This window comes from Bos mutus, chromosome 23 (genome assembly GCF_027580195.1).
Source record: "Bos mutus isolate GX-2022 chromosome 23, NWIPB_WYAK_1.1, whole genome shotgun sequence".
Taxonomy (NCBI): domain Eukaryota; kingdom Metazoa; phylum Chordata; class Mammalia; order Artiodactyla; family Bovidae; genus Bos; species Bos mutus.
The window spans coordinates 41,298,507-41,316,768 of NC_091639.1; the positions used below are offsets into that span (position 1 = coordinate 41,298,507).

The following is an 18,262-nucleotide window of genomic DNA, read 5'->3' on the forward strand; positions in this document are numbered from 1 at the left end:
GGGCCTATGAGCCTTGGGTCTCTTTCCCCAAAGCTGTCTCCATTCCTGACCTGGGGAGCCAGACAGCGAGCGCCTCCTCCAGGAAGTCCTTGCTGACTTCCTTTGCCAGATGCCCACCGTCACTGTTCTCCCACGTCCCTCCACTGGGCCTTTTCCAGTGCTGCCTGCTCATCTGTTCCCTGCCCTCAGCTGACCCCTGTACCTTGCACGTAAGATGAACTAGGTAACGATATATCAACTATTGAATGAGTGAGTGAGTGAATGCATGAATGAGTGACTGAATGAGTTCCCAGGCTGCCAGGGGGTGGTTCCCCCAGCGAGGAGGGGGAGGCCTGCAAGGGTTAACCAGGAGTCCGTCTGTGGTCTGAGGTAAGCAGGGAGCGTATTTGTTCAGGTAAATACGGAAGGATTACTTATAATGGGAAATCAGGCCCCGGCCAACTCTTCATCTCATGCCGCCTAACTTCCTCCCAGCACATTCCTGCACTCCGCCCGCGTCCACACTGCCCCGCAGACCCGGTCCCCTGAGCCCACTGCAGCCTCTCTTGTAAGCCCCCCAGCTGGGTCTTGCCACAGTGCCAGCAAGTGGCCCTGAGCTGGGGGCAGGGGGGCTCCCTACGGGGTGCGCAGCCCTGAGACCTCAGAGAGCTGCCCGTCGAGGGTGGCCAGGCCCCCGGCGGCCCACCCGAGTGCCACCTTTGCCCTCAGTCCTGCCAGCCCCTGGTACCGCCGGCACCCCAGATGCCTGGCTGAGACCCAGCAGTGGTCCCAGCTGCCTGCGCCTCCCCCTGGCCCCCAAGGTTGGCGCCGCTGCGGACAACACCTTGGGCACCAGGCAGCTAACGGGTAAGTCTGGTGGGGGGCAGTGCCCGGCCATGGGGGCTTTCCCCTGCCAGCTCTGAGGAGGTGGGTGGTGGAGGGAACTTTCAACGCCGGGTTCCCAAGTGTTGATGACCCTGATCTGGGTCCTTTACCCTCAGAAGCCCCGATCCCTGTGCATGCTGCCTGCCTGGTCTGCCCCCAACCCCAGGCTGACCATAGAGCCCGGTTGAGCCCCCCGGCCTGGGGAGGGCGGCCTGTGATGCCCCACCTCTGTGATGACCCCGTCTGGGCTCCACACTGAGCCCACCCTGCGCAGCCTGAGGGGAGGCGGCTTTGCAGGTGCGGAGCCTCGGCCCCGAGACCAGGCCGGTTCTGCTTGGCTAGTGAAACACAAGCAGCCTTTCTGTGGCTGCCAGCACGGCCGCTGTGCCAGGGGCAGGGTCTCTCAGAGCCTGGTCACGAGTGGGCAGGGCCCTGCTGGAACCTGGAGGCTCTGGGTCAGGGCCAGGGTCTGGGGTTGGAGCAGGGGCTACGGTCCCAGAGCCCAGGGGCTTGGAGGGGTGGGGCGGGCGTGGTGAGCACGGGAACCAGGGGATCTGAGTGATCGCCTTGGGTACCCGGGGAGGCACAGTGCCTCTGGGCACGTGGGGAGAACAGTGCGGGTGAGGGCAGGGGGACCTGGAGGTGCCCCTTTCTAGGACTTGCCAGGTGCCTCCTATGGGGAGGGAAGGAACTGCGTGGTGGGGTTGACAATGTGGAGGGCTGAAGGGTCTCAGTGGCTGGAACCTCCCCTGGAGCTGGACAAGGTGTGTGTGCAAGCGTGCATGCAGGGTGGGGGCAGTGACCTGAGCTAGCCCGGGGCCCCTCTCTTCTGCAGCTGGGCCCACCCAGCAGCCTGCAGCCAGGCCTCAAGCCGGCTATCCCCTGCCTGACAGCCATGGCCTTTCTGCTCCTCTTTAGCCAGGGCTGGGACTTGGCCTCACTTCCTGCCCCTACCTCCCTGATAAACAGCTTCACAGCCACCCCCCAGTAAAGCAACCATCTTCCCAGCTGCTCGGCTGAGTAACAGAGCAAACAGGCGCTGGGGCTGCCCCAGGCCCCAGGTGGCAGGCAGGAGATTACCCATCAGACGGGGTGCCCAGGCCAGGGCTCAGCTCAGCCAGCCAGTCCCTTCACCCCTGATCACTGGGGAGAGGGCCAGAGCCAGGGACTCCCCCCACCCAGCTGCTCAGAGCTCCCCCAAAATTCAGAATTCAGAGTTCCCGGGAGATTGGGGTGTGGAGGAGGTGGTCTCTCATGGGGTCAGGGACCACCTGCCCCTTTGAGAGCCTAATAGGCAGCATGAGGGGCCCAGAGCTGAAAACTCAGCCCCTGCCAGACTCGGTTATTGTGTTACTGATTATAAAACACTTTGGCAGGTGCTGTGTCACTTGGTTGCCATAAGCTTCTGGATTACACAAAACTTCTCTTGTCAACCGAGCCTGAGGAAATAGGGTAGAACTCCGTAGGTGCTCAATCAATGCTCAGAAAGTGTGACCCTGGCAGTAAGTGGAAGAACCAGGAGAGCCCACTTCCTGCTACGGAGGTGGTTGCAGCCATAAGGGGAATAACCCCGGAACAAACCAGAGCACAACTGTGTGCCGACCGACTTGGTGCAGCTTGAATGGAACTGGGCTCAAGGCCCTCTGGCGGAGGGCAAGAAGGGGCCGGTCAGAACCCGCAAGGTGTGACCTCAGGCAAGCCACTCTGACTCCCTGCGCTTGCAGCAGGTTAGACAAGGTGGCCTCCTCTGTGAAAGGAAGCTTCATGGAAGGAGCAACCTGGAGTGGGGTTTTGAAGGCTGTGTAGGAGTTGGTGGAGGCAGGCTGGCTGGCGGGATTTGCTGCTTTGTGAAGCTTGTGTGCTTTCCCAGTCTGGTCTCCTAGGCTGAGGTCAGGGGAAGTGGGGGCCTCTGGCTTGGGCTCCTCCTAGAGGCCGTGGAGGAGTGAGTGAAGCCAGCAGCTGCCCTGGACCAGGCTAGAGAGCAGGCTGACCTTGGGGCAAGCTCCAGGCCTCTCCCATCACCATTTTCAACTCTCCCCCAGACTCCACCCTTCGGGCCTGCCCCTCCGTCCAGCATCACCACCTGCTTCTTCCTTGGTTCCCCTCACTCTTCACCCTGTTACCTTTCCCTCCCTCTCCTCCAGCCCCATCCCCTCACCTGCCACCTTCCTGAAAGCTCAGCCCATTGTAATTCGCCAGGAATTTCCATCCACCGTCCCCCTCAATCTCCACAACCCCTTTAAGACCTGCTATTAACAGCCCTTTCAACAGACATTCAACTGAGTTTCTTGCCCAACTGCTGGAGCTAGGGTTAGGGCTCAAAATAGTGTGGGACCCTCCCCTGCCCCCACCCTGTTCCATGCCCCACCCTGCACCCCCAGCCAAGAGAGTGGCCTGTCAGGTGGAACAACTCTTCCCAAAGCAAACTTTGCACAAGCTGAGTTGCCCTGGGCCCTTCCTGACATTTAATGCCAGGCTCCTTCCCCTGCCTCGTTTGCATGTTCCCAGTACAGGAGATGCCCCCTGCCAGATTCTCCTCTCCCGCTTTTCAGGGCCTCCAGACTCCTCCAGGTCACTCCTCCTAGGCCAGGGCCCGGAGGGGGACTCTGAGGGAGTCACATGGGCCAGAGCCCTTCCTGGGCTGTAGGAAGGGCTGATGAGGTCCTTATGGGCCCGCCAGAATCCAAGGGGCCCTTCCTTTTCGCTCCAGCTCTGGGGTTGAGGAGAGGGTCTGGGGGTGACCGCCTGGGTTAGGGTCCCAGCACCTGGACCTGGTAACAGGGTGGGGCCCAGGTGTCTGCTCTTGCAGCAGCGAGTTGGCCTGAAGGCTGCTGGGACCAGTTCTTCCTGCCTCTGATATCCAACCCAAGACAGCCTGGCGGGGCACGATGGAGGTCATGGGGGTCACAGACTCCAATCAGTGTCTGGACCAGAAGAGCTCTGGGAGCTGACTTACCTCCTGGGAGAACAGAGGAGGAGACTGAGGCCACGGAGACCAGGGGCTGCCCAGGGCCTCAGATATGGTGGAAACAGAGCAGATTATGAATCCCCGTCTCCAGATGCTGAGGCCTCAAGTTCTTTCCAGGCCTCCCACCCCTTTGGAGCAAACTCAAATACAGGGCTGAGCTTGGGGCTGAGGGGGATCCCTGTACCTGCAGGCTTCAGGCATCCATGCCACCCAGACCCCCCCCAATGCAACTTTTGTGGGGCTTGCTCCGCAGGTAGCCTGGGCGAGGCAACAGGGGTGACCCTAGAAGTTGGAAGGTGCCAAGACTTCAGCAGGAAAGAGGGCGGAGCTCAGCCTTGACTCCCAGTCCCTGCCCGGTCACCATGGACACATGCCCCCAGGCACTCACCGCCCCTGCCTGTCAGGTGGGAACAATCCTGGCTGCCCCAGGAGACCGTGGGGGAGCCCAAGCAGTTTATTTATTTGGCCTTCACCTTGTCCCTGGAAGGGCTGGAGGTGGTGTCAGTGAGGCGGGATGGGGGAGGACAGGAAGTGGATGCCTGTGATCCCCCCCATGCGGGAACGAATGGGAGGTAGTGCTGGTACATACTCCTGCCTCGGGCTCCTGGCTGCCCACGGGAACGGTGGGCAACACAGAAAGCAAAGTCGCTCTGTGCGACCCCATGGACTGCAACCCACCAGGCTCCTCTCTGTCCACGGGATTCTCCAGGCAATAACACTGGAGTGGGTGGCCATCTCCTTCTCCAGGGGACCTTCCTGACCCGGGGATTGAACCCAGGTCTCCCGCATTGCAAGCAGACACTTTTACCCTCTGAGCTGACCACAGCTCCTCGATGTCCCTTGACTCTTTTTGTTCCCCGCCCCCATCCTCCTGCTGCTTGGCCCGACCCTGCTCCCAGGCCTCCCTAGGCCTGTGGGCTGGCTCCCCAAGTTAGATGTCCCCAGGTCGACCTTTTGCTCCTGCTGGTTGTTTCCGGCTCATTCCTCTCTTTTATGTTGGCTGCGCTGTGCGGTGTGCGGTATCTTAGTTCCCTGACCAGGGATTGAACCTGTGCCCTCAGCAGTGAAAGCCTGAAACCCTAGCCACTGGATCACCAGAGAAGTCCCTGGATCTAGCTAGTTTGAAGAGCAGTCTTGGAAGGCAGGGGAGCTGCCTTTTCCTGGAAGTGTAGCAGCTGTCCCAGGAGCAGTGAGGGGGGCTGGACGGGGGCAGTGGGCAGGGCGGGAAGGGCCTGTCTAGGGCAGCAGGAAGGCCGAGGCCAGAGGCAGGGAGGCTTCAGACTGCAGCAGGCGGGCCCTGGGCACTGGCCTGGGCAGGCCCGGCTTCTCTCCAAGGTGCTGACCGACTGCCTACGGGTTGAGGGGACAGGCCCACGTGGTCCCTGCCCACTCTGCAGGGCTCCCAGGAGGCGCACTCCTGAAGCCCCCTGATTCAGACCCATTTATGTGGACCCAGAGGCTGGGATGGAGGGAGGGAAGGGCCGATAGTGGGGAAACCAGAGGCGGTCTGCCCCCAGGTGCTGGAGCAAGGAGCCTCTGGGCGGAGTGGCAGGCCTGTCACACCTTGCCCCAGCCCCTCCCCTCTCCTCCCAGGGCCTGCAATCCTGGGCCCTGGGCAGACTAAGGTTGTGTCTCAGGATTGAGGTGAGGGCTCGAGGCATATTTCTGCCCTCCCCCGCACAAGCCCACTGGGTGTAAGATCTGAGCAGGATGAGAGACAGGCTCCACCCTCATGACCTCCCGGGCCTCAGTAAAGACCTCCTGGTGACTCCCCGGGGCTGTCTGAGCATCTTTCTAATGTCCAGGTGGTCCCGAGGGGCAGGAAACAGCCGCTGTAAATCTCTGACTTTGGGTCCCCCTGCCCCCTCTCCCTTCTCTGTCTTCCTGGGGGACCACGAGGTGTGGAGAGAAGGGGCCAAGGTGGTAATCCCTCCGGCTGCAGCCACGTGAGTCTGCCCTGTCTCTGGGTCTTGGCCTCTACCAGCTGTTACCAAACTTCTTTGTCTGGAGTCAGAGCCAGTGCCTCTTGGGCAGGAGGGAACCAGGACATGCTGAGCCCTAATCCAGAAAAGATCAGCTCGAGGTTTTGGGAGCTGGAGGCATCACTCAGGAGACGGGCAGCCCCTTGAGCCTGGGCTGTTGAGAGGGACCAGGACCTGGCAGAGCCCGGATTTGTCGCAGGACCCTAGGGCACAGTGATCCAGGCTGTGCTGTGTGACTACAGATACCTCCCGGCCATTCTCCAAGCCTATTTTCCCAGTGTCCCCGTGTGGAGACCATCACCCACGAATGTACTCACGGCTGAACTGCACAGATGGGGAGAACTGAGAAGTCAGAGGAGGGAGTGGCTGGGGAGGACTTTGGGCTGAACTGTGATGAGAAGGAAGGGGCATTGTGGGCAGAGGACCAGCGAAAACAAGAGAAAATAGAGAAGAAAAGCCGAGTCAGGCCCACAGCTCAGGGTCCGAGGGAGAAACACAGTTCCCATCAGAGCCGGGATATGTGCTTTGCTCTGGACCCTGCCCCTAACCAGTGAATAAATCTGTTTCCCTCTCTGGGCTCTGAGCTCCAATGTTCAGAGGTGGGCACCAGCCCCTGGGATCAGGCAGGGCAGGCGGTGGGGAGCCATGGGAGGTTCTAGAGCCCAGGGCTGCCCAATGAAAGGATGTTGGAGGGAAGCGAGCTTGACCGTGCAGTGGAGTGAGCGGATAGGAGGTGCGAATGGACTTTGGAGGACCAAGCTGGCCAATCAGGAGGTGGGCAGGGCCCTGGGGAGATGGGACCAGCCAGAGCAGGAGCCTCCGAGGGCACGTGGTACAAGAGCAGAGGCCACCCATGGCCAGCTGGGGCCCTCGGGCAAGCTGCATGGCCTCTCTGAGCTCTACTGTCCACATCCACAAAACAGGGCTCCTGAGTCCCTGTAGGTAGTAAAAGGGTAACATGTACACATGCCCTGGGCATAGGAGGTACTTGACATGCGTTCTGTGCCCTCCCGGGTTCAGCCCTAGAGCCTGGAGAAGATGCAAGAGTTGCAGGCTGGGCACACCAGCTCCCAGCTCGTTGACCAGAAAACCCAGGTCCCCTGGGCTGGGCTCAGCCTTCCATACTGCGTCCCACCTGCAGGCCATGGGCTCTTTCCTCCCGCCACACAGTTAATCATTAACTTCTTTTTCACCAGGGAGGTGTTGGAGCTGGGACCAAGCCTTGGCTGAGAGCAGGTTCCTTGGCATTTAGGGGCAAGGTGACGGGGGGCTGGAATGTGGGGTGTGGAGGAGAAGGCGGGAGGTCTCTGCTGGTGAAGGATCCTCTGGCCAGGAGCCAGAAGACCTGCCTCTGAGTGGTTCAGTTCCCCACCGCAGCGCAGGGATGAGTGCTCAGGCCCTCTCGGGAAGGGGGCGAAGGCGAGGACTTCCGAAGTTGCTTGACCAATGTGTCAGGGATGTGTCGTCATGTCCTCGCCTGGCCAATGCTGCCCCCTGCCCTAGCCATTCATCCTCACTGACCCCTCGCGCCACTGTGCCCCCGTCCTACCTGTGACCGAGGCCAAGCAAACAGGAGGGCCATGAGGGAGGCAATTTCTCCTGCCTGTTGGAAAAGATTCCGTCTCCCTGGCACACGGCCCAAGGTGTTGGCAGGGACTGTCCTAACGTGGCAGGTCAGGGAGTTCTGGGGACGTGGATGGGGCAGGAGGCAGGCAGGGGGGTGATGAGGGAAGGGTGGGGTTGAGGGGGCTCTCCAGGGGTGGGGCTCCCCGGGGGGTAGGGTGTGGGCACAGGCCGGGGTGGGGACTCAGGGCAGAGCGGGCTGTTGGCTCTGCCTGGGTAAATAATATGGGCCCACAGCACACATGTGTGTTTGCACAGAAGGACTTGAAATGATTCCAGGCCTGCCCTCTGTCCCCCGCAATCCTGGCCCCCCCAACCCTGCCCACTCCACCCCACCCCGACCTTTCCTTCCTTGTCACTTAAAGGAACTTGAAAGGGAGACTTGAAATGAAAGGGAACACCTTTCTTTCTTGCTGGCATTCTCTGTGCCACAGGAAGAGCAGAGCTGCCAAGTCAGGTTGGGCAGGTTGGGTACTGCACGAGGGTGAGGGACAAGGGGGAGCTGAGTTCCACTTGGGCTCCACTCGCCAAGCCACACTACCCAGAGAGGAAAGGGCATTATTTTCTGAGTTGCATGCAGAAGCTGCAGCCCTAGGTATAGAAGCCAGAACCTTCCAGACGGGCCTCTTTCTCTACCCCACCTGCACATTGCAGCTGAGCAGGTCTACAGAGCTTCTAGTGAAACCTCCCCTCATCCTGGCCAGGTGCCTTCAAAGCAGCGGTTCTCAAACTTGAACCCCCATCACAATCAAAGGGCCTGTTGAAACACATTGCTGGGAATTCCCTGGCAATCCAGTGATGAGGACTCTCAACTTCCACCGTAGGGAGTACAGGTTCAATCCCTGGCCAAGGAACTGAGTTTCCACAAGTGTAGAGTGTGTGAAAGCCGCTCAGTCGTGTCCGACTCTTTGCAACCCCATACACTATACAGTCCATGGAATTCTCCAGGCCAGAATATTGGCGTGGGTAGCCTTTCCCTTCTCCAGGGGATCTTCCCAACCCAGGGATTGAACCCAGGTCTCCCTCATTGCAGGAGGATTCTTTACCAGCTGAGCCACAAGGGAAGCCCAAGCTCACGCAAGCGTGAGATGTGGCCAGAAAAAAAAAAAAAGAAAAGAAATGCCTTGCTGGGCCTTCCTCCCTACCCCTGAGCTTCTGATTCAGTAGCTCTGCTGTGGGCCTGAAAATTCGAGTTCCTCATAAGCTCCTAGATGCTGCTGCTGCTGCTGATCCAGGCACATTTTGAGAACACTGTTCAAAGTATAAATACCCCCAAGAAAGGACACATATGAACTTGCCCTTATCAGGTTTATCTGTGTTACGGGGAGCATGTATTTGTTGGTCATTTCCCACATCTGTCCTGATGTATTCTTGACTCTTAAGCCACGGAAGTATCCCAGGGACCCCCAGTTCTTTGATATACGTACACCTTGCAAGTCCCCTGCTTTACCCAAACCTCCAATATGGAGTCCCAGTGCTGTGCTCCAACGTGGGGCTAGAGAAAAGGGTCTGGGTGGAGGGCAGCAGAGCCTGGAGACCGATGGGAGGGAGGCCTCTAGTTCTTCGCGTGGAGGCCAAGCGGTGCCCCCTGGATGGCCTTGGTGGGGCCAGGAGGAGTGGGGGTGACTTGCCGAGGGCCTCATTTGTCCCCTTGGGTCTCGGCCTTCTCTCCAGCCCCTGTAGCTGTGGGGAAAGTGGGCTGTTGTAAACTTACACGTGGGCACCTCCCAGCTGGGAGCTGCAAGTTCCTCCAAGGTGTGAGGGGAGAGGAGAGGTCCCCGGGGGCTGGGAGAGGCTGTGGCAGCACCCTTCAGGGCAGGACGAGGTGGGGCAGGTACCGGGAGCCTGGGCCTGAGTGGGGGTGGCGCCGCGCACACCCGTACCTGTGTTGCTGGGGGGCTCCCTCAGCAGCGTTGGGCTGGGAGTTCATCCATACTCCCCACGTGACCCTGTGGGGCTCCCCTGGTGGCCCAGTGGTAAAGAGTCCACCTGCAATGCAGGAGACCCGGGATCAATCTCTGGGTCAAGAATACTCCAGTATTCCTGCCTAGGGAATCCCATGGACAGAGGAGCCTGGCGGGATACAGTCCATGGGGTCACAAAGAGTCAGACACGACTGAGCAACAGAGCTCACAAAACCGGCCTGTGGGAGGGGCAGGGGGCCGCCTACCCGATCTGGGGGGGCTTCGCCCTGCCACGCCCTCACTTGCTCCTTGCTGTCTTCACCCGGCCCCCTGGGAGAGTATGGTGACCTTTTCCCTTCCCTACCCTCCTCAAGGGCAGAATAAAAGGAAACAAGCTCTGCTCCAGCAGAAAAGATTAGGAATCTGCCTGCAGTGCAGGAGACCTAAGTTCTATCTCTGGGTCAGGAAGATCCCTGGAGAAGGAAATGGCAACCCACTCCAGTATTCTTGCCTGGAGAATCCCATGGACGGAGGAGCCTGGGGGGCTATAGTCCATGGGGTCACAGGAGGCGGACACGACTTAGCAATCAAACCACCACCAGCACCACAGAAGGAGCTTCCTCGACCGGACAGCAGACTGGGATCTGGGTCGGGGGCCAGCTGCCTTGTCTAGGCCTCAGTTTGCTCATCTGCCAAATGGAACTAATTGTGCCTTCCTTTGTGAGGACCGAATGAGATCAAGCACCTCAGGAGATTGTTTTAAACAGGTTACTTGCGTAAAAATACACTGCTCCCAGCACCCCGGCTTCCCTGGGGAGTGAGGGAGCCGTCTGTTTGCAGCTCTGCACCTCCCCCCGTCTCAGCCACAAGGCCCGTCTGCCCAGCCCCGTCTCAGCTGCCCAGTGACCCGGAAGCCCCGGCTCTCTCCCAGGCCCGGCCGCTGCCCACTGGGCTCCTCATCTCCATAACCAGCTTAGCGGCCCCCACAGGGACAGGGAAGCAACCGGGGCCTGACTCTTTGTCCTCTTCTGTTTCTGTAGACACAGCCGCCAGCCCGAGCAGCATGGGCAGCGCCAGCCCGGGCCTGAGCCCTGGGCCACCCGGCCGCCTCCTACTGCCCCCGGACAGCGCGCTGCGGACAGGCCTGGAGAAGGCGGCTGCGGCGGGGACGGGGCCCGAGCGGCGGGACTGGAGCCCCAGCCCGCCTGCCACCCCTGAGCAGGGCCTGCCCACCTTCTACCTCTCCTACTTTGACATGCTGTACCCCGAGGACAGCAGCTGGGTGGCCAAGGGCCCCGGGGCCAGCACGCGGGTGGAGCCGCCTGACGAGCCCGAGCAGTGCCCGGTCATCGACAGCCAAGCCCCAGGGGGCAGCCTGGACCTGGCCCCGGGCGGGCTGACCCTGGAGGAGCACTCGCTGGAGCAGGTGCAGTCCATGGTGGTGGGCGAGGTGCTCAAGGACATCGAGACGGCCTGCAAGCTGCTCAACATCACGGCAGGTGAGCCCCTCTGCCAGCGGAGGCCACTGGGAGGGGCAAGGGTGCCGCCTGGCACACCATGGCCACCCCCAGAGATGCTGGTGCTTCTCCACGTGCAGCCAGCCCCTAACACAGCAGCGGCAAGCCTGGGAGCCCAGGTTCTCAGCCTCTCTGCGCCCCGGCCACGCCAGCCTGGTGTCCCCACGTGGCAGGCACCTGGTGAATTAATACGAGCTCTGCACCATCTGGCCTACCTCCTCTCACACATCAGTCCACAGTCCCCCGGCCTGTTCTACTTCAGACTCTCCTGCCTCTTTGCCATCCCCACAACGCTCATGCCTCAGGACCTTTGTACTCGCTAGTTCCTCAACCCAGAGTGCTCTTCCCTCAAATATCTACTTGGCTCACCCCTCACCTCCTTCAGGCCTTGATTCAAATGGCATCATCTCGATGAGGCCTTTCCTGACCCTTCTACTGAAACTGCTGCCCAGACCCCCACCTCTCAGTCCTCCAACCTGCTCTATTTCTCTCGAGGTTCCTACCGTTTGATTTGCAGCATGTTTATCTTGTTCCCCGCCTGTCTCCCTCAATGGAATGTACATGCCCCGAGGACAGGGATTTTCACTAACTCCTGCCTCCCCTGTGGCTCAGCTAAAGAATCTGCCTACCAATTCAGGAGATGCCAGTTCAATCCCTGGGTCGGGAAGATCCCCCAGAGGGCAAGGCAACCCACTCCAGTATGCTTGCTTAGAGAATCCCATCAGAGGAGCCTGGGAAGTTACAGTCCATGGGGTTACAAAGAATTGGACACGAGTGAAGCAACTGAGCACGCACACACACCCCCAGTTCCTGGGATGGTACCTTGGACTTGATAGATGCTCAACACACAATCACTTAATATGCCCTTATCCCTTATATGGGGGATTCAGCGTGGACACAGCAGAAAGGCTCCTCTGTTCATGAAGCTGACGTTACAGTGACGAAACAGATCATAGATAAATAGATCAATGTGTCTCTGGTCCAGTGGGGGTGCAGGCTTGAGGAGGTGAGGCGTGTGTGTGTGTGTGTGTGTGTGTGTGTGTGTGTCTGCCGGGTCTGGGAGGGTATGGTTGCAGAGCTGATGCTGCCGGTTGAGGGGCTGCTGGGGCCCCGTCCCCACCCGCTTTGCCTCTCCAGCTTTGGGTGTGTCTGAAGTATCTCCTTGGCCTTCGCGCCCTGGCGTCTGAGCCTCCCACACAGGAAAGGTCCTCAGGCCCAACTCCTCCTCCCCAAAGTCATCTGCGCCCAGCCCCAGCCCCACAATAGTCTCAGCAGGGGCCCCCCTTGAGGCAGCCCGTGCCCAGGGCCCCCGCCCCCAGTGGCCCAACGCCGCAGCCAGCCCCCACCTCGGAGGCTTTCCCACGGTGCCTCCGCTCCCGCCCAGGGCTGGGGAGGGCCCTGCCCTGTGAACAATAGGGACAGAAACAAATGGCTTTGACCCTGGGGAGGAAAATGGGTTTATTAGGTGGGGGCAGGGCGGTCTGCAGGTCACCCGCTTAGAGCGTGGCGTTCACTTGGAGGCCCCATTGTGTCTGAGCCGCAGCTGGGTCCCCGCCCGAGCGCCCTGCTGGGTTCACCCCAGGGCGGCTCCCCAGGGAGACGACTGGAGCTCAGCCAGGGACGCCCCTCTGGGCCTCGGTCCCACGAGCACCCTGCGTCCTGCCCTTCGCCCACTCGGTGCATGTGGGCTGAGCAGCGCCCTGACAGCCAGCCCTTTGTTAGGTGCTGGACGAGGGGAGGGAGCCCCTCAGTGTCTTGGCTTCCTCCTCGTTGGAACATGGTGTGAGGCAGCAGTGGGGCCCATCCCTGGGTGGGTTTTTCTCTGGTCCTTTGAGGGTTTCGGGAGGGCAAGAGGAATCTGGGAAAGAAACTGGGGTGTCTCTGGTATAGTGTCACTGTCCCCTCCAGGGCTGGGGCTCCCCAAAGGGCCCTTTGGAGGGACTGGGGGTGTCTGGAAGGAGCTGAGGTCCAGGTGAGATGGAGGTGCAGAAGCTCCAGCCCCCCACCCTTGCCCTGAGCCATGTTTGCTTTTGGGGCCCTGGATCCTTCCCCTTATCCCCTCTCTTCTTGGGTACCCCCCTCCACAGAACCCCTCAAGCCTCTGTCTGGCCTGGAGGCCATTCCAGGAGAGCATAGGTTCCCACGGGGGGCTCCATCAGGGCAGAGGGGGCCCCCGGGGGCAGAGCCTTCAAGCAGACTCTGGGGCTGAAAGAGTGTCTCTTGCTCAGACCCTGTGGACTGGAGCCCTGGCAACGTGCAGAAGTGGCTGCTGTGGACGGAGCACCAGTACCGGCTGCCCCCCGTGGGCAAGGCCTTCCAGGAGCTGGGGGGCAAGGAGCTGTGTGCCATGTCCGAGGAGCAGTTCCGCCAGCGCTCGCCCCTGGGCGGGGACGTGCTGCACGCCCATCTGGACATCTGGAAATCAGGTGGGTGGAGCACTCCCCACCCCACCCCCAGGCTCCAAGCCGGGGACAACAGGGGAGAAGTTAGGCCAGGATGCCTGCCTGTGGGTTACGGGGGAAGCAGCCACTTGTGCCAACCTGGGTTCCGTTCTGAATCCTGGCCCCAGTGACCGCTGCCTCCCTGGACCCTGGGTGAGCCCTCCAGCCCCAACCCTCTGCCTACCCTGATCAAGGCCACAGAACCCAGGACAGAACACGCAGCAAGTTAAAAGTATAACTTAGACTGTGAGGACGCAGGACATTGGATACTCCGAAGTCCTCCTTCCTTGTCCTTGTAAAAATGTTGTGTTTGTGTTGTAGTTCATTAAAGCAGAAATAAGGCAATAAATGTACAGAATTTTTTTAAAAACAGACTGTTGTGAACCACAGTATACCTTGGGGGTACCCCTCACTCGTCCCTCCCCTGGCCCCCCCAATCCCCCTCCCTTGAGGCAATCACTGTGGCCCATTTCTCTGATACCTTGCTAAGAGAAGTCTATGCGTATACAAGCAAGAGTAAGTGTGACTTCCACCCTTTCCTAACACAAATAGTTTGAGTATCACGCTGCTCTGTACTGGACAGTGTATCTTGGACCTTGTTCCCCTTCATTGTTTGTACAGCAGACCTATTTTTAATTTTTTTGTGTGTGTGTGTGTGACTACATGGCTTTTGGGATCTCAGTTCCCCAACCAGGGATTGAACCCAGGCCCTTGGCAGCAAAAGTACAGAGCTCTAACCGCTGGACTGCCAGAGAATTCCCTTTTTTTATTTATTTGTTTTTATTAATTGTTGTTGTTGTTGTTGCCCTGGGTTGTCATTGCTGCCAGTGGGCTTTCTCTAGTCGTGGCGAGTGGGGCTACTCTTCGTTGCAGGGCACGGACTTCTCACTGCTGCAGCTTTTCTTGTTGCAGAGCACGAGCTCGAAGGCACACAGGCTTAGCAGCTGTGATACATGAGCTTAGTTGCCCTGTGGCAAGTGGGATCTTCCCAAACCAGGGATCAAACCTGTGTCCCCTGCTCCCTGAGTCACGGCCCTGCCCCTTGGGGCCCAGGATGAATGAAGGGACAGGTCCCACTCTCATGGCCCGATCAGAGACCAGTGTCCAGTCCCCAGCCCAGGCCACCTGCCAGGGGCTGCCAAGAACAGTGTGCAGTGCCAGGCTGAGAGCCAGGTGGTAGCGTGGGCAGAAGGCGGCTGCCTCCGCCTCCCACTGCCTTTTCTAGGGAGGGAGGCAGGTAGGAAGCCGGAGAGGTGGAGGGGTACAGGGAGCTGGCAGCTGGAGGGCAGGGAGTATTTTTGTTATGCTGGGTTCTGAGTGGGACACCGTGCAGACCTCATCACCACGCATCCGTGCAAGACCTGTGAGGGGGTGTCCCAGGCCCGTTTCACAGTTGACCAGCAGGGCTCAACATGCACTCTCCTCTCTGAACCAGGGGCCGCACGCAGAAGGCCCCTCTCAGCTGCCAAATCCTAAACTTTCTTCCAGGAAGCAGCTCTGTAAGCAGCTTGTCTCTCAGATTGGCAGGAGGGAGAGAGCCACCGGGCGGGGGTGGGGTGGGGTGGGGTGGGGCTTCTATAACCCCACAGTTCCACCCAAACGCCCTCCTCCTCCCTTGGGGGGGCGTCTCTCTGGGGTCCCAACTTCCCCTCCTTGCCCCGCAGCTGCCTGGATGAAAGAGAGGACGTCCCCAGGGGCAATTCACTTCTGCGGTGAGTTGGGCAGGGCAAGGAGGCAGGAGGCCAGAGCTCCGGGTCTGGGGGGCGACGGGGTGGCGGCCACTGAGGACTGGGGCTCCCCTCTCACCACCACCCCTGACCGCCCAGCCTCGACCAGCGAGGAGAGCTGGACGGACAGCGAGGTGGACTCGTCCTGCTCCGGGCAGCCCATCCACCTCTGGCAGTTTCTCAAGGAGCTGCTGCTGAAGCCGCACAGCTACGGCCGCTTCATCCGGTGGCTCAACAAGGAGAAGGGTGAGTGGTGTTGGGGGCGGGACAGGGAGGCTGTGAGATGGGGGGGAGCGGTGGTCCTGCCAGGCGCTGGGCAGGGGGCTGCAGCCGCCCCCACCTTTGCCTTGAATATCATACACGCACTCTCACTGGACCCTGAACCAGCCCAGGGTCTGTGCAATCTGTGTCCACACCTGTCCCCTGTCAGGCTCTGCCTGCTGAGGGTCCCCAGCGGCCGCATGCCCAGGACACAGCAGGGCCGTACAACTCTGCTGAGCATGGGACACAGTCTCCACCCTCAAAACCTCAGAGCTGCACTGAGGAAGCTGGTGGTGTCCCGTGAGAAATACAGAGCAAACCATACAGGCAGTGTTAGATTTTCAAGTAGCCACAGTTTAAAATGCTTAAAAACAGGTACAGTTAATTTTAATAATACGTCTATCTAATCCAATATTATACATTCTTCTAATCTCAACATATAGTTGCTATAAAATTATTAATGAGATGTTTTATTAAGTCTTTCAAATCTGGTGTGTATTTCATGCTTACACTGCATCTCAATTCAGACTGGCTACTTTTCAAGGACTCACAGCCACAGGTGGCTAGTGGTGACTGCCCTGGACAGCACAGGGCTGGATGGTGTGCGGGTGTGTGTTTTGGAAAAGGCCCAGAGCTGAGAAACCTGGGTTCTAGTTCCCATTCTGCCGTTAGTAGCTATGAGTACCCGGACTCCAATCTTCGTATTTGTGAAACAGATTAGATTCAGTCATCCAACAAGCCTTCGTTGAGCACTTCCTCTGGTTCCACACTTGCTCAGCCAACATTTATGGAGGATTATAGGGTCCTGGAGCTGTGGGGAGGATTCAGTGACACCCCATCCTCTAGGGACCTACAGTCTTATAGGAAAACCAGCAGTGAAATGAGCTGGTGTGCAGAACGCATCTGGCTGTGATGGGACCAGCTGTACCTGGGTTGAGGAGGACCTCAGAGAGGAGCGACCCTGGGGCTGAGTGCAGAGCTCGGGAAGGGAAAGGGCTTAGGAGGGCTGGGGAAGTTCCTACACGAGGTGTGGTGATCCCGTGTGTGTATTTGAGACAGAGTGAGCCGGTCCCCCAGGGAGACCATCCCACGATAGAAGACAGGGAGATCAGGGAACGGAGGGGTGATCTGGGAAGCCTGCCTGGAGAAGGTGTGACGCGGGGTGATCTGGGAAGCCTGCCTGGAGAGGGTGTGCTTACCTGGGTTTTGCCAGGTGCTTTAGATGGAGAACTGGGGATATTAGTAATAGCCCCTTCCTCCTGGCTCTGCTCCAAGGACTTTCTATAACCACTCACCAAGACGGTGGTCACCACAAACCCCTCTAACTGACTGGAAAAAGGGGGTCTCAGCTTCTAAAGCTGGAAAACGGCTGAGCCAGGATTCCAACCCAGGTGGGCTTGGTTCCCAATCCACTCTTTCAACCGTCTCTTACCAATTCATCCTGCCAGAAACGGCTGTGTGGGCCGAAGCGGCTGAGAATCCCACAGAGGTCTTGCAGGCTGGGAAACTGCACAGGTGACCTTGTGAAATGAGCTGTGTCCACAGCCTGGAGCCCCACAGGGCTTCAGTGTGGGGTGTTTAGGAGCCGGCGCTGGCAAGGGCCAGGCCTTCAAGGCCCCGAGTCACCCACTGCAGGTTCACCCTGAACCCAGTAGGTCTGTGAGTCCACAGTAGGATCCCCCACTTCCAGGGCCCTGTGCTACACCTCCCCACACGTTGATTTAACCCTCAGCACACCCAGGGGAGACAGTCTGTGGCCCCACAGCCTGGCCCGGCCCCGGGGCGACCCCGGCTTCCCTGACTCTGCAAGGCTGATCTGCTGGTCTTGGTCTCTCTCCCTCCTGCTTTGCTGGCTCTCCCTGGGCCCCCCGCTACCCCAGGCATCTTCAAAATCGAGGACTCCGCGCAGGTGGCCCGGCTGTGGGGCATCCGGAAGAACCGCCCCGCCATGAACTACGACAAGCTGAGCCGCTCCATCCGCCAGTATTACAAGAAGGGCATCATCCGCAAGCCCGACATCTCCCAGCGCCTGGTCTACCAGTTCGTGCACCCCATCTGAGTGCCGGGTCCCGGGCCTGAAACATGCCCTTGCCAGACCTCCCTCCTGCCTGCCCTGCTTCAGCCAGACCCAGAGCTGGGAAAGAGGGCAGTCTGTGGCATCCAGAGTTCAAGATCAGGGAGGGGATGCCCCACTGCTCCCAGAGACGTCAGTGAGCTCTCTGGGAAGAGAGCCCCAGGGTCGGAGGGTGCTTCCCCCTTGGGCCTGACTGCTCCACGGCCAGTCCACTGGAGGATGGAGGGAGGTAGGGCTGTCCTCGGTGTTCATGGCTCCCCAGGGAAGGGCCCCACACTCCGTTGCAGCCTCTGACCCCAGATGTTCCGGAGCAGAGCCGACAGAATGGCAGTGACTTGGCCAAGGCCACTTGCCCTCCAGTGCCCTCTGTTGCCCGTCCGGCACTGCGCCTGGCATGGTGCCAGGAGACATCTGGACCCCCGAGTTGGGAAGCCAGGGGTGCCCTGGGGACGGATAATAAAGAACCTAGGGAACTGATGTGGTCCCAGTGTCTGCAGTGAGTGTGAAGCACAGCCCGGAGGCCATCCATACTCAAGTTGTTGTGGTCACAGGGACCTGGGGTGGTCAAGGGAGGCTTCCTGGAGGAGACGGCATTGAGCTGAGCCTAACAGGAAAGGGACAGCTGATGGGTAGAAGCAGTGGGAGAAAGGCAGTGAGTCCTCAAGGCCCACGAGGGGCTGGAGGGGCCCTCGTCTCCCCTGGCCTGGTGTGGGCTGGAAGGGGGTGCTGGAAAGGGGAGCTGGAAGCGGGGTGGGCTGGAGCTGAGGAGGGTCTCCCACAGGACTGGAGAGGTGGTGGCATCCTTCTGTCCTCATGCTCTGTCGGGGGTCAGGACTTCCCCCCGGAGGGGCTGAGGGCTGCCCTTCCTGCGAGGGGACCCACAGCCTGGCTGCTGCTGGGC

At 59.7% G+C, this 18,262-nt stretch overlaps 1 protein-coding gene across 2 annotated transcripts; it reads left to right on the forward strand.

Moving 5' to 3' along the window:
- The first annotated feature begins 469 nt into the window (after window positions 1–469).
- On the forward strand, window positions 470–17,817 carry SPDEF (SAM pointed domain containing ETS transcription factor). Of its 2 annotated transcripts, XM_005891270.2 has the most exons (6): window positions 470–846; window positions 10,382–10,840; window positions 13,087–13,284; window positions 14,964–15,011; window positions 15,126–15,272; window positions 17,168–17,817. In XM_005891270.2, exons 2-6 carry the CDS (start codon window positions 10,405–10,407, stop codon window positions 17,344–17,346), a joined length of 1,008 nt encoding a protein of 335 aa, XP_005891332.2. In that variant the 5' UTR covers window positions 470–846; window positions 10,382–10,404; the 3' UTR covers window positions 17,347–17,817. The 2 variants fall into 2 exon arrangements, with proteins under 2 accessions (XP_005891332.2, XP_070216916.1); XM_070360815.1 differs by lacking the exon at window positions 470–846 and having other exon boundaries at window positions 10,104–10,840.
- The last annotated feature ends 445 nt before the right edge of the window (window positions 17,818–18,262 follow it).

Coding starts and splice junctions, on each gene's coding strand:
- SPDEF (XM_005891270.2), top strand. CDS start 10,405: ATGGGCAGCGCCAGCCCGGGCCTGAGCCCTGGGCCACCCGGCCGCCTC. Junction 13,285..14,963: donor TCTGGACATCTGGAAATCAG/GTGGGTGGAGCA, acceptor CTTGCCCCGCAG/CTGCCTGGATGAAAGAGAGG. Junction 15,273..17,167: donor GTGGCTCAACAAGGAGAAGG/GTGAGTGGTGTT, acceptor CCGCTACCCCAG/GCATCTTCAAAATCGAGGAC.